Source organism: Notolepis coatsorum (assembly GCF_963971535.1).
Source record: "Notolepis coatsorum genome assembly, chromosome: 10".
Lineage (NCBI taxonomy): Eukaryota > Metazoa > Chordata > Actinopteri > Aulopiformes > Paralepididae > Notolepis > Notolepis coatsorum.
This window is the reverse complement of record NC_140174.1, coordinates 40,708,349-40,724,379: the sequence shown is the minus strand read 5'-3', so window position 1 is coordinate 40,724,379 and position 16,031 is coordinate 40,708,349. Positions and strand designations below refer to the sequence as shown.

The 16,031-nt window shown below is 44.6% G+C and overlaps 1 protein-coding gene across 1 annotated transcript in view; it reads left to right on the top strand.

The window, feature by feature from the left end:
- The window catches only part of adam12a (ADAM metallopeptidase domain 12a), a 201,614-nt gene that overhangs the window by 153,602 nt on the left and 31,981 nt on the right, over positions 1-16,031 (top strand). The window contains exon 12 of the mRNA XM_084322845.1: positions 9,007-9,184. Coding sequence (XP_084178971.1) covers positions 9,007-9,184 — 178 coding nt within the window. The remainder of the gene's footprint in view (positions 1-9,006; positions 9,185-16,031) is intronic.

Sequence of the window (16,031 nt, the reverse complement as noted above, 5' to 3'; positions counted from 1 at the left end):
AGTGTAAGAAGCCCCTGCACTACAGCAATGAGCTGAGCTGTAAACGAGTTACTTGAATATGCAGTGAATTGACTTTGACGTTTTTTTTGGAGTATTTTGGACCCGTTGCCATGGTCAGCTTAGTGTTTGCATTCACTCACATTTATTGCAGGGTATCATATTCCCCCTAAACGCAGTAAAAATTTGATAACAGATGTCAAATAATGACACATTCACAATCGGTATTTGTGCAACAACGTCCTCCTCAATGTTCTCAAGGTCCTCGGAAAGTCTTTTGGCAGATTTATCCTTGGAAAGTCTTTTGGCAGATTTATCCTTGGAAAGTCTTTTGGCAGATCCGATCCACCGTGAGATTTAAATGGGGCTGATCAGTGTTTTATAGCTGGCACCATGTGATAGATATTGTCTGGGTTGGACGGGATCCTCTGCGTTCTCTTTAATCTGACCTACGTGGACGGCCTGGCTATGGGCGCTGTCTCTAGTTCCTCCTGAACTACTGCAGGTTAAAAGATGGATTTTATTTTATTGTTGATAGTAAGATGGCTCTTTGGCCAGTGTGTAATCTATGACCCAGATGAAGAAAAACACACTTCAATATGTGAAATAATAAAAACCTTCATACTCTTTTTAGTCTTTTACTATTATACACTTTGCTACTAAGGAATATGCCTATATTAATATCTACTATGCTAATATGTCTATACTTGTATGCACTCACGTCAGTAGCACTCAAGTTCTACACTGTACAATGTCACTTACCTTTAGCTGCCAGAGTTGTACCCTTCCTGCTGACTTGTTGTACAGAGCTTGTAAGTCGCTTTGGATAAAAGCGTCAGCTAAATGACAAAATGTAAATATAAATTAAATGTATGCAGAAGATGTCTCTCACGGGTGGTGTTAGGATAAGATAAGGGTCCCATGTTTGATCTTGAAACGGGCAACTAAATGCAACGCAGCGGGCTGGAAGGGGTCAAGTACACAAGACTCTCCTCGCTCACTCATAACCTTGTCTTGTTTTGCATTTGGACTTGTAAGTCGCTTTGGATAAAAGCGTCAGATAAATGAAAAAATCTAAATCTAAATGTAAATTAAGTTGCTGTGATGATGTGTGGTTTGCTGGTAATAGCCATAGGGAATAGCAGCCAAATTTATTCTAAATAAATGGGAGTCTTAAAGGGATAATTCGGATATTCTTTACACAAAGTGGCATGAAATAGGCTACTTGCCAGTAGTGTGATCTATGCACAGCCATTAGCTGCCATCCTGAGTCCTGTAGTGGCAGCCTGTGTTCTGAGCGAGCCAGGCAGCTTCAGATGGGCAGCACATGGAGACGGGTAACACAGAGGTTTTAAGCAACACCACGATATGCAAACAATCGTGGTGTTGCTTAAAGGTCCTGTGTCTTATAAATGGCCTTTTCCAGTGTTTAGCATTGTTTCCTAGCCATGGGGGATTATATCAATGTGGTCTGTGTCTCTAATTATCATTTTGACTCATCAGTCTAGTCTTCCCTCACTCAACTAAGCCATTCTGATTTGACTGTTTTGCTGACGTGAATAAGGCACTGGTTGTACTCACCGCCCACAATCAACAATTCTCTCAACAACAGTGGAATTACTTCCTCAAACAGAGGGTGCCGACAGAGAGGGAGAGAAATAGATAGATAGGGAGAGAGATAGAGAGGGAGAGAGAGAGAGAGAGAGAGAGATAGAGAGCGAGAGAGCGAGGGACAGGAGCTTCTCTCTCTTGGGGAAGCACACGCATTTTACACACAACCTCGACCGGTACGCGGGGAAGCACACACGCATTTTACACACAACCTCGACCGGCGCACTGGGAAGCACACACGCATTTTACACACAACCTCGACCGGCGCGCGGGGAAGCACACACGCATTTTACACACAACCTCGACCGGCGCGCGGGGAAGCACACACGCATTTTACACACAACCTCGACCGGCGCGCGGGGAAGCACACACGCATTTTACACACAACCTCGACCGGCGTGTGGGGAAGCACACACGCATTTTACACACAACCTCAACTGGCGTGCAGGGTGGGGCTTCTCCCTGGGAGCACTCACATATCACTGTCAAAATATCTTTGACTCCCACGCGAGCGCCCGTATTCCGATCCGTGCAATAATATTCACAGGGGTATATACTGTCATTTGAAACAAGTTACCAATGCATTGTCCCGTGGGATTATGCCCCCCTGTGGCGAAATTAATTATTATCCCCCTCTATCTCTCTATCTCTCTCTCTGTCTCTCTGTCTGCCAGTCGCAGACTGTGGGTGACTATCACTCAAAGCGCTTATGGGCGGAGCCAGGCCAAAACAGCTTGGAATCTTAAAGTGGAAAAATGCTGCTTTTGAATACTTGATTAGAAATACAAAACAATACATTTTTTGGAGAAAAAAATTACAGATGTGTTCCATAGACTCACAGGAATTGTGTAAAGTTGCCCAAATAGTGAAAGGAATAGCAAGACATGTCCCCTTTAAAACCTCTGTGTTACTCCAACCAGCTAATCAGCTAATCGATTACACTACTGACATAGTGATGACGTATTTCATACCACTTTATGTAAAAAGAAAAATTATAAAAAAAATTATCTGGGCACTTGCAGGTGTGAAATCTGGAACAATAGGAGTCACAAAATCAGTTTGGAGTGGAGTGGTGGAGTAGTGGTAGAGGAGCAGTAGAGGTTTGATTTTTCAGGGCTGTATCTGTACACGCACGTGCTCGCACACACACACACACACACACACTCACACACTTTATTTCGCTCTTTCTCTTTCTCCTACACTGAACCCCTGCTGGACTGACTGAGCTTTACATCATATGTTTTAAAAATATTATATTTATATAGGTATTTTTTATTATTGTAATATGTGTTGTTTATATAAGTGTTGATATAAGTGTTGTTGATTGTGTTTTGTTCAGGCAATTTCTACATTGAATTTCAGTCGCACCTGGACCCGCATGCCAGTCCTTCTAAAACTCTCTTAATGCCATAGACACACATCTCCCGAGCACACCTAATTATGGATTGATCCTAAATGACACATTCAGCCTGGGACAATCATACAAAGAGGAGAGAGAAATTATGAAAACCCGCTGGGCTGCAGGAGCAAATTGCATTAACTTTAAGGCTTGGGGGTGGATTGGACAAATTCGGTAGATTTAATTAGATTTTAATTAAGTCATTAGCCCTCCGCAGGCGGCAAGTTTCACCCAGGGTTGTCGGGAAAGTGATTGTTACCTCATAATGCATGTCATTTTAGGTCTTCATTCGAGATGTTCGTGTGACCAGATGACTGTACCGTTAACGGCTGCACATTAAGGGTGAACACCTGCAAGCTGAATGGGAATGCGATGATTTCATACTGGGCTGGAATCACACCGTGGCACCATCTACCTTGGGCCTTAATTGCAAAACCAATAGGCGGCTGCCGATGTTTGGCAACATTTTTGATTTCTTATTATATCTTGACATTAATCGATAGTATTAAAAAAAATAAGACATTTGACACCGGAATAAACCCTCTATCAAATCCTCTAGTTACACAGGTGCTTGCTATGTGCATAACAGTTGCGTATGCACTGTGTACACAAAGGCCTGCTTCTAACACATAGCTGCCTGCTAGCTACCTAGCGGGCTTGGTTTTGGAGGCATACTGATGCATTTGGTGAGGAAGGGCATCGTCGAATTCAGTGTCCTGTAAGACCCTCGTTTGCAAAATTACAACATCACTTTTAGCTTTTAGCTATTTTTAAAAAGTATTTATATTTTTGGAGCACATTTACATAGTCAAGTTCTGCCCCAAATCAACCTGTTGCTCCTTTAAAGCAGTGGTCCCCAGGGGGTTTCAGGGGTCCCCAGGAAAGTGAGTAATAGTTTAATTTCACTAATATTTTATTCACTATAAATTAACACAACAAAAAAATTTATAACAATGACTATTCTGATCTCAGGTTCCACTCCCTCCTCTTTTAATCTCCTCACTTACATATTATACAGTTAAGGGAATTCTGGACTAAATCACTTTTAACAGCAATTATCTTCTCAGACGGGGGTCCCTGAGACTATATATTATCAAATTGGGGTCCCTGACCTATTATGTGTCAATTTGGGGGGGTCCTTGACAAGAAAAGGTTTGCGTACCAATGGATTGAATTACTAAATGTAGTAAAAGATCAAATAAAATAAACACTTGATCATTTGGGTCTGGAATAATTATATCAGGCTATCATTCTGGACACGGTAATACGGGAGGGGTCGCTACATCACTGTCCTGATCTCCCCTGGCGATTACAATGTTGTCTGAAGGGGGCTAATTAAACATTTCAAACACATTGCTCTTGACCTTTTGTTTATAATTCCTTTTTCTATTTTTTTAATGTTTTTTTTTATTTGTTGTTATGATTGTTTGGTTTGACGGAACAAGATACCGTGATTTTTTTTGGAGGAAATGGAGAATTACATTTCATTCATTCATTCATTCATTTCGGATTTAATTTCTTGACATTATTCAAACAAACTCTCCAGGTGCACCTGAATTAATTCCGCAGCAAATTAGTAAACATCAAAACATTGACTGAGTACCACTCAGTTATACTCTTAGGTTGAAGAACCTTTTCACTATCACATCAAATAAATTAATTTCAATTAATCACGGGGGGGGGGGGGGGGGCACACACAATAAAAATATAATATGCAATTTGGAAGTGAGCTGTCGTGACTCAAAAGGCCTAAAAGAAGGGTTTTTTGTTTATAAACATACCGTGTTCGAGCCAATCAGCAGTACCCGCTGAATCATGTGACTGAGTTGCCCACTACCTGTGCGAACTGCGGCGCAAGAAAATTACAAACGGGGCTCTATGGAGAAACCATGGCACTCCCCTGACTAAAAGTAATTTAAATAAAAAAAACGGCTGGATGTCATTTTGCCAAATCAGCATGGCTGTGAGTGTGAGTCTATCACCTTTTACATATCCTGCTTTGGCATGGATTGATTGTTTAGATCACTAGCATGGCTAACAAAGAAGATTGTAGTCTGCCCCATTGTTGTGACCAGGATTAAGTTCCTTTTTGTCTCCCCGATGCGAACGCACACCGAGTCTGACGTGGATGAGAAACCCCTCTATAGATCCCTTCCAAAAGGGAAGGGGTCAGCCGTCACAGCAGTGGTTAATCTCTCATATGGCCGTGTCCTGGTCACCCAACAGCAAGGCTCTGGTGGAGCTGGAGAGCCTTTATCTCTTTAGTGTTATCAGGGTAGTGGGGGGGGGGGGGGGGCTAGGGCAGATCAGAGCAGCCAGTAATAGATCTGGGACTCGCTGCCCTTATCTCTCTACACCTCTGGCAGGCTCTTCAAAGCCCTTCCTGGTGGCTTCTGTGTGGCTGAGTGGCAGGGGTTCGCTCCCCCCCCACTACTGACAGTCACTGACCACTACTGTGGAGCACTAGGATCAGATATTGATATAACACGTGAGGTAGTTGAGAGCAGAGGAGAGGAGGAATTGATCTCGGCATGGAGCAGAGCAGAATGGAACAGAATGAAAGAGCGGAAATGGAACAGAACACAATACAACAAAACAGAAGAGAATAAAGTCCCCCCCCCCACTGTGCAGGGATGGTGGACGCCTGTCTGTCCTTCTCTAGGCATTCTGTCATAACAGCATGGGAACCAGCCTAGAGGTCTGGGGAGAGGTCTCCTATTGAGACGGTTGCTATAGATGTTGTCTGGAGAGTCTCCTGCCGCCTGCCGTGAGCCACAGACATCAGGCCCACCGCGACCACAACACGGCGCTGGCGAGGACAACACTCGCCCCCAGGGACCACAGCTGTTAAATGCCATCCGCAGCAATTCATCGTTTCCTCTGCCCATTTGCAGCGATTACTGTGCCATTCTTAAACCGTTGGAGCGCTGAACAATTACTCTCTGCTTTGCCCCCCACTTCTCTCTCTCTCTTTTTCTCTCTCTCCATCACTAAGTGCAGCTGGATCCTCAGTTGCACTTGTATTTTGGAGTGAATAAAAAGGGGGTTGTGCCTTACATCATGGGGTAAATGGCTAAAAGAGAGGAGACAAATGGAGCTAGTTAGGGGGCTGCGGAGGAGGCGGGGGGGGGGTGGGGGGGGGCAAGGGGAAGGAAAAGAGGAAATCAGTAACAGCGGTTGCTAAGGAAGTGGTCGGCATGTTTCAAACAACAGCCTCAGCAGCTGTTTGTCATAGTTGGACCCCTAATGGCGCTCCGAGAAGAGGAGGGAGGGAGGGAGGGAGGGAGGGAGGGAGGGTTTGAAATCTCGTCTCGGTTGTTACAGCTTTCCTTCGTATTACTCTTTCCGCTCGCCGTTTCACCTCATTACTAATCCACTCTGATCTTTCACTTCGATCCACAGCGTCTGGAGTCCCGCTACTCGCGCCGTGAGGGTACGCCGCCTACGCCCTGCGCAACCTCTGGCGGAATAATATTGATGTTAGATTGCGGGAGGGTTTGGCCGCGGCTGGGGTCAGCAGTGGGGGGCTGATGTAAGCTGCCCCCCCCCCCCCCCCCACACACACACACGCATTGTAGAAATCAAAGGCAAACTGGGAATCATTATAATATCATGTGAAAGCGTTAATGCAATGCTGTTGCATATTTACATTCACATTGAGTGTATGAATCTAATCAGAACGGAAAGGACTTGAAGGACTTTGAACGACTTGTGTTTGTGAGCGAGAGAGTGACGTGTGTTGTTCTCCTTGGAAACCGAGAACCATCCCGGGTTTATAGCTGTCGCGGTCGTTTGGACGTTTCAACAGCTCACGGGAACAAAGGCCTCTCAGTGTGATCACTGGACCGAAGCCGGCACCACCCGGCCGACCTGTCGTGTCCCTCTCGTAAACACCTCCGACCGCTCGTCAGGAACTGGAATGTGATTTTAGTGACACGGCGGTTTGTCTTGGGGGGCCTTTATGTCGTCGTCGTCGTCCCCCCCCCCTCTTGTTTGTTGAAATATGGAGGCTGAGATGTGTACAGTAAATATGAGAAACGATGCTGCGGTCGTGTCGCCTTTCATTCACCACCGTCTCTGGGAACCCGACAGAAGGGGAAAAAAGAAAAAACGATCTTGGAACCGACAGCCCCATCAGTTATGTTATATCCAACTCCGTTGGGAACAATTTCACTAAATATTGGTGAATCATGAGTCCCCCATGAGTCCTTCCCTGGGCAGATAGCGTACGGCTGATATACGGTGGGCACTGCAGCTTGCTTGTTTTGGCTGTGGAATCGTAAATGGGTCTGAAGCGAGTAGCATGTCAGCAACACATTAAAATTCATGTCTGTGTTCACGGGTGTGTACGCATGTTTGTGTGTGTGTGTATATAGTGTGTGTGTGTCAGTGTATAGTTTGTGTGAGCGAGTGTATAGTGTGTGTGTGTGTGTGTGTGTGTGTGTGTGTGTGTGTGTGTGTGTGTGTGTGTGTGTGTGTGTGTGTGTGTGTGTTTGTGTGTGTGTATTGGAGGGGGGCGGGGGGGCGAACAAGCCCGGTCAGGCATGCGGTTGGAATGGATGACTCCCCTGACATCCAGCTGTTGGGTGGGCTCAGTGGGCTGCTGCCGCTGCTGCGGGGGGCGACAAGCCTGGTCTGTGAGCAGAACACAGGGAACGGTGACAAGACAAAGTCACACTGGCCCATGGGTATGAGAGGGAGCGGTGCATCCAGATGGGCGTCGGGTTGGAGGGAGGGCTGTGGTGCGGGGGGGTGTGTGTGTGTGGGGGGTGGGGGGGGGGGATGGCGCTGCTTCCGCGGCCATGTCCCAAAAGCCTGTCACATGGCTCCTCCAGAGAGCCTGTTGAATGGCATGTTCTGGCATTTAGAACTGTAGCTGGACCCCTCCCCCCTGCTGTTATATGCACACACATTCACACACACAGACACGTACCCAGGCTGAGGATCTTATAATGAATTCTGTGGCGTGTGGGGAGAGCTATCATAAACCTCACACTTTGCCGACTGTGGGGCCAGGGCGAAACACAAGCCACGTTCACATCTTTATATTATGCACGCACGCACGCACGCACACACACACACACATGCAGCACGCACACTAACATGTACGCCACACACTGTCATCCGGCACACTATATTACCAGAGTAAAGCTCGGTGAAGCGGCATGGGGTCTGCAACAAAGGGTTTGGCAGACGCCGGGTTTGGGGCTGTGTGTTGAACGTTCTCCCTGCGGAGCAGACCACCCTCCAAAAACAATATTAAAAACACACCCCCCACACACACACCCACCCACCTCCTCTCTCCCACCGTCATGAGTGTTGCAATCCTTGTGAGGGAAGAGCCCCGTTAGTTGAGAGTCTTTATGGTCCTCTGTCTCATAAAACACGTCTTATCAGATCCCTCTCCTCGGGAGGAGAGGACAGCGGCGGAGCCCCTGGTGGAAGTCGTCTGGTGGAGGTGGCTCAGCTCTAGTGGTTAATTGATTTTGTGATTAGCGGCAATTAGCGCTGATTACATCAGACTGAAAAGGGGCCTCTTATGGGTGATCGCTCTTCCCTTCCTCCCTCTTCCCTCTCTCTTCTCTTTTCCCTCCCCCCTCTCTCTCTCTCTTCCATCTTCCGCTCTCTTTCCTCTTTATCTCTCTCCGGTCTCCCTTTTTCTCTCTCTTTAACTTTCTCTGTCCCTCTCTCTCTCTCTCTCTCTTTGGCTTTCTCTCCCTGTCTCTCTCTCGCTCTCTCACCTCTCTCTCTCTCTCTCTCTCTCTCTCTCTCACACACCTTTCTCTCTCACCTCTCCCTCTCTCTCACACACACCTTTCTCTCTCACCTCTCTCTCTCTTTATCTCTCTCCCTCGCTCACACCTCTCTTTCTCCCTCTCTCTTTATCTCTCTATCCCTCTCTCTTTTACCTCTTTCTCCCTCTCTCTCTCACCTCTCTCTCTCTCTCTCTCTCTCTCTCTCTCACACACACCTATCTCTCTTTCTCTCTCTCCATGCAGGTATCCATTCCCCACAGTGTTCAGCAGCTGCAGTAAGAAGGACCTGACAGCCAGCTTTGAGAAAGGGGTGGGGATGTGTCTGTTCAACATGCCTGAGGTCAAGGTGCTCTACGGGGGTCAGAAGTGTGGCAACGGCTACGTGGAGGAGGGAGAGGAGTGCGACTGTGGAGAACCAGAGGTATATATGAGTGCTGTTTGGAGGAGGGAGAGGAGTGCGACTGGAGAACCGGAGGTATATATGAGTGCTGTTTGGAGGAGGGAGAGGAGTGCGACTGTGGAGAACCAGAGGTATATATGAGTGCTGTTTGGAGGAGGCAGAGGAGTGCGACTGGAGAACCAGAGGTATACAGTATATGAGTGCTGTTTGGAGGAGAGAGAGGAGTGCGACTGTGGAGAACCAGAGGTATATATGAGTGCTGTTTGGAGGAGGCAGAGGAGTGCGACTGTGGAGAACCAGAGGTATATATGAGTGCTGTTTGGAGGAGGGAGAGGAGTGCGACTGGAGAACCGGAGGTATATATGAGTGCTGTTTGGAGGAGAGAGAGGAGTGCGACTGTGGAGAACCGGAGGTATATATGAGTGCTGTTTGGAGGAGGGAGAGGAGTGAGACTGGAGAACCAGAGGTATATATGAGTGCTGTTTGGAGCAGGGAGAGGAGTGCGACTGTGGAGAACCGGAGGTATATATGAGTGCTGTTTGGAGGAGGGAGAGGAGTGAGACTGGAGAACTAGAGGTATATATGAGTGCTGTTTGGAGGAGGGAGAGGAGTGAGACTGGAGAACTGGAGGTATATATGAGTGCCATGGGTCATGGATGGCTAACATGTAATGTTGGTATGAAAGCAGAGACTTGCTAAGCCTAAACCGATACAGCAGTACCGATCCCGATCCATTACATTCACTGAACTGTATAGATGCTTCTATGTGTTCCTAACATGCTTGTAAATGCAGAAAATCAAGTTGCTTTGATTTGATTTCTAACACATGCCTCTTGGTATCCGATTTAAATGTTGTGGAAGCTCGTTATCAGCCCCGATATATATAATACCGGTATATGTTTTATCGCTGCATCGCTACTCTCATCCATCCCAGGCAGCTTTGACATGTAATTGTTGCTTTCCAACGTTCTCTGTTCTGCTCTGAATCATAGATCATCGTTAAAGCACTCTGTCCGCGTTTGACAAACAAAATAAACAACAACAAAAAGAACCTTGGTGAGGCTTATTTGTAGCTTTTGCCTTTCAGAAAAACAACGCAGGCTAATATTTCACAGAGCAAACATAAATATACGAGTACATCTGGTTTGCAGAAGGTACACAGCACAGAGCTCTTGGAATATGCTAACCCAGCTTTGAGAGAAGGGGCTTAGAGATATGAGTGTGAATTTATTCAACGTGTTTGTGTGTGTGTGTGTGTGTGTGTGTGTGTGTGTGTGTGTGTGTGTGTGTGTGTGTGTGTGTGTGTGTGTGTGTGTGTGTGTGTGTGTGTGTGTGTGTGTGTGTGTGTGTGTGTGTGTGTGTGTGTGTGTGTTTCTGTACCGTGTCGATGTATTTGTTTGGGTGGAGAATGTCTGATTATAATACGATTCGCTGAGAGGAAAGATCACTGGAAGCTCCATGCTGTCAACCGGTGAATTATTCAAATGAGCGTGCATTGGCATGCACATATGTAATGATGGCACACACATTTCAGACTTGCGAGGAAATCTATTTTTCATCACGATCCTACTGACAGTCACCAAAGTTGTGCTGACAAGAGCAGTATTATGAAACACAAGGTGTAACGTGATGGGATGTATAATGTCTCCAGACGACTTGGCGGGAGAATGTCTGCCATGTGCCGTCTTGCGGTGAGCAAATGGAGGGCATTCTAATCTATATCCCTATGGTTCCATCTAGGGCTGGGCGATATAACGATAATTATCGCGATATATTTTAATAATCAATACCAAAAGAAAAAAAAATCGGAAAAAGATTATCGAATTGTTAAACCCAGAGACAGTGGACAGGCTTGTCTTTCTTGCCTGCAACTTAAAGTAATGGCTTTGCTTGTCCAAATGACAATACTGACCAAATTGAGATTTATTTTTATCTTGTCCATTTATTTTGTTTGCTTTCTAATGTAAAATACAGTTTGAAACCGTCTGTAGGCTATGTGTGCTAGCAGAGCTAGTCTCCAGTCACGAGTCACGGTGTCCACCAAAAAATAATTGCTGCAGAATAAACATACATCTGTTGTTTATAAAAAAAAAATAAAAAAAATAATGTAATACTTATAACTATATCGATAATTATCGATATCGCGTGATATGATATTGTTATGAATATCGTTATCGCGATATAATTTTTGCCCATATCCCCCAGCCCTAGTTCCATCAGCCCTAGACTATGGGGGTGACAGTGGCTCAGGAGGTAGAGCAGTCGTCTGGTAATCCGGAGGTTCCCGGTTCGATTCCCGCACCTCCTGGCCAGTGTGTAGAAGTGTCCTTGAGCAAGACACTTAACCCCTAATTGCTCCCGATGAGCAGGTTGGCACCTTGCATGGTTGTGTGGGATATTCTGAAGAAGAATGTTTCTCAGTCAACCGAGGTTTGGATAATAAAGGTTTATTAACCAAACAGATAGAATACATAGAGAGAATGGCTGAGGGCTTCCCCCCAGGTGATCAGCTGAATTTACCCAGGTAAGAAGACCTGGATAGATCTCGGGAGGAGACCTATATAGTTAACAAGGGGGGGATGTGGTCCCATTTGATAGGTCAGATGGGGGGGGGGGGGTACAGGTAATGGGGACGCAGGGGAGGGGAGTGTCTTATTCCACAGAGAGGGGGGGGGCACAGGTAAAGGGGACATTTACATGAGGACATATTATACCACAATACTCACTTTTCTTTCTTATAATGTGGGTGAGATTAATGTATAATATACCAGGATTGTTTGGAACAGGTAAAAGTGGGGACCGATGTAATCCATCGGTTATCAGATAATGAATAAAATAGAAAATAATTAAAATAATGAAAATGTTGGCCAATGTGTTCTGTTGGTTGGCCTAATAGTTTAAACTAGTATTATTTATATACATGATTCATGACATGATCGACTGGACTGCGGTCTGTGTTATTTTGATATCAGAGATGTGGGAATAGATATCACCCTTTTCTTTTATTAATCGCTCAAAATACCTATATCAATGAGTGGTCCTCATCTCTGATATCAAACAACAATTAACATAATCATTAGAAGCTATCGCTGTGCAAATATCTTGGCATACCTTCAGTTGTTCATGTCGTGACTGACGGGGAGCTAATGTGATTGTTGTGCATACAGGCATCGTAATAAACCAATTAAATACATGCACTGTCTCTGTGTGGTCAGAGTGCACAGGGTGAAAAAACAAAATTGTGTGCATAATTATTAGGAATAGGATTTACACATAAGGATTAACTTAGTGGCTAATGTGTACAAAAACATTTAAAACCGTTAATCTAGTGGTTTGTATAAAAACTGATATAAAAGGTGATTATGATAATCGTTATGCATTGTTCTAGTATTTTGCTGTGGTGTATACTATCAATGGTCAAAACAAACTTGGTGACTTGGAATAAACCAACTGGTTCTGTCTTGTTAACAATATAATTTTCAATGTGACTCTGTGATCATTCCTTATTGTTATTATAAATTGGTTATTGCAATCTTATTGGTTGTATTTCATCATATTCTTAGTTCATAATTTTCTTGATACATATGAACTTTGTGAAACAGCTCTTGTTTGTGAATCTGACAGTTGCTGCGTCGCTGTTGACCATCTGTTCTCTGCCAGGGATGTGTCCTTCTGTGGTGACCTGCTGTGTGTTGAACGTATCGTACATTCAGTTGATGTTTCTGTGAGCCTGTCGTGTGGCAGCAAGACAGTAAAAAGTAAATAAATACATAACAATTTGGACAATGTGTGTTCAGAAGTCTCTTGGTCCACAGGTCTCATTTGCTATGTGTCTCATCTTGACGATGCAGTCGGGAATATTCACTGGTCGCCGTCCATTCCCTGTCAAGGGTCACTTTTAGCAGTCAACTATAGTGGTCTTGCAGACTCTTTTCCTAGAGCCTGCGCTGCTCTCCTTCACCACCGCACATCCGCTACTGTGCTCACGCTTGGCCTTTATCAGGCCTTGAGGCATGGCGGTAGGGTGGTCTTGAACGTGCTGTGTGGTGGTTGGTCCCCCGCTCCCCGTCATCGCGGTACCAGAGGGGCGAGGGTTTGCTGGTGTAGTGGCCTGTCTGTAGGACGCTCTCTCTCGCACGGATGACAATCTTGTCATGGGAATCCACCTTGATGGTCGGGGCTTTGGTTCCCTTTTGCAGATGGTCTGCCGCGGGTCGCTGGGGTGAGGCTGCATGTCGTCCTTTCTGTCTCTGCTCCCCTTCCTTTGGGGACGTCTGTGTTGTGTGGGCTGGTGGTTCTCCCACGGTTGTTGTCGTCGCCCTGGTTGTGTCCGCAGCTCCTTGGCGGCGTCTCTGGTGGTAGTATGCTGTCGTGGGTCGCTCAGGTCGCTGGGTTGTGTTCCTCGTCCTGTCCTCTCACCAATTCGTGATCTGAGGATGATAAAAACTGCCTTAGAAAACTCCTCACATAAATGATTCAACGCCTTTCTGCTACAGAGGAAAATCATTTAGGGTTAATTCAATTTATTGTAAATAAAATCACTTAATTGAAAATAGGAAATGCAAGCCAATTGCATTAGCAGTGATTCCTTGTGTCAAGAAGGTCACATTCACTACAATCTTATCAGATCTTGTATCTAACTAGATCTTACAGCATTAGGCTTTAAATAAAATTTGTAAATGAATGGCCAAAGTCTTGAATCAGATAAAATAGTCTGTGATGTTAAATTGAAGTTGATCTTACCTCAGGATGCGTTGGGTGTGCCTCAGGATACTTACCTCGCCACGACTTCTCTGGCGTTATTCACGTCTCAGTGTGGCTCGTCATAATTTAGCATGGGGAAAAAACATAAAATCTAGGTAGCCAGTTAATTTTGCATGAAAAACAATCATTCGTTTTGTCATCTAACCCTAACTAACCTTACTGTCATGCATTTGTCCTAATAAACTAACCTACACTGTAGCACTCAACACTTTGATGACCATTGTTACTCAGCTGATAGAGGTGTGCCCTGCCTGATGTCCTGTCGCACAGAACCTGTGCGTCGCTTTGGATAAAAGTGTCAGCTAAATGACCAATGTACCTTTACCTTGTACATTTAGATAATTGTGTTTCAATTTTGGTGGTTGATAATTTGCAGTCATGGAAATGTATTAGTTGTTAAAAGAATAGTCTAAAGAATAGTCATGCATGTTATTGGTTATAAACAGAGAATAGAAGGAGGAGATTGTAAGTAAAGTTGTTTTCATCATTAATCTTTCATCTCGGGCACATATTACTTTGTCTGGTTTTATTCAGAATTCATCTCTAATTCGTGTGCCTCTTGAAAAGAGATGATGAAAACGACTGGTTAGTTATTGTTAGTATGGGAATTAGGTAGATTTTCATGACTGCAACATCATCACCTGTGTTTATACTATACTACAGGGCTATTCAACTGGCGGCCCGCGGGCCAGATCCGGCCCGCGGGATGATTCTGACCGGCCCGCCAAAGATTACATGATAATAAAAAAAAATAAAAAAAAAATAAAAATTTTTTTTATTTTTTAACATTTTTTTTTAATATTTTTTTTTTTTATTATTTTCTTTTCATGTCAACGTTAACACGCACAATTGAGCCAAAAGTCACTCAATTATTGATAGATTTCATTGATAAATTGAGGGAAAACTTTGCAAGTCGATTTGATGAATTTGACATGTCCAGAGAATTGATGCATTTTGTGAGCAACCCATTTGCCAATGTAGCTGCTATTTCCACAAAAGGACAAGAGTTCCTTGCATCACTTCACATTGATGAAGGTCTCCTGCAACTTGAAATAATTGACATGCAAGCATCATCTGCTCTGAAGCAGGCACTTGAGAATGAATCCACCACAACATTTTGGATAAAGTGTATTCATGTCAAGACATTCCCCAAAATAAAAACGCTGGCAATATCTGTGCTAACAATGTTTGGCTCAACATACACCTGTGAATCCAGTTTCTCTCACATGAATGCCATTAAAACAAGCAACGTGCCTCCTTGACAAATGAGCATTTGCATCACTGTTTGCGGGTAGCCCTCACTTCCTATGAACCCTCTTTCTCTGCCATTGCCCAGTCAAAGAAGTGCAATCGCTCTCATTAGATGTGTGTATGTAGGCTAGGCCTGTCTGCCCCCCACCCCCCTGATGTTTGAGAGTTAAGAGTGGACAATAAGTGCTAATAAGATGCTGTGATTTGCTGTTGTTGCACAGACATGAAGCACTTTTTCATAAGCTCAGCTGCACTATAAATGTGTTTTTTTGTTCAAGTGTTGATGTTAGAATGTTCAGATGCACATCATGCACTTGTTTGTTTTTTATTTTATTTTTATATTGAAATGTTGAAGAGGAGATGTTGCAGTTGTTGCACAGTCATAAATGAAGCACTTTCTGCAGGAGATGTTGCAGATGTGGCACATAAATGAAGCACTTTTTTTGAAAAGTATACTACTTTTGCAATGTAGTTAAATAAAAGTTGTGAAAATGTGGTTGCGTGTTGTGTCAAGTGTACATATATTCATAGCACGGGGAGGCGCCGTGGCAGTCCGGCCCCTGGCCCCTTGGGTTTCTGACAATGTGGCCCCCTGAACAATTTAGTTGAATAGCCCTGCTATACTAAGTTGAGTCTCTAGGTGTGGTCATAGTGCAGAGCATTTGCATTGCTTTGTTTCTCTTACACCATACCCTGTGGGTTTCCAGTGCCCATCTTGAATAGTGTCTGCTATCGTCTCTCTTGATTGTCTGTTTGCTTCCTGTAAACACAATTTACATGTGGGTATTTGGATGCAGATTTGTTTTAAATGGTCAATCGATTGTCTCTCAGCTCTGCACTGTCTCTCGGTTGA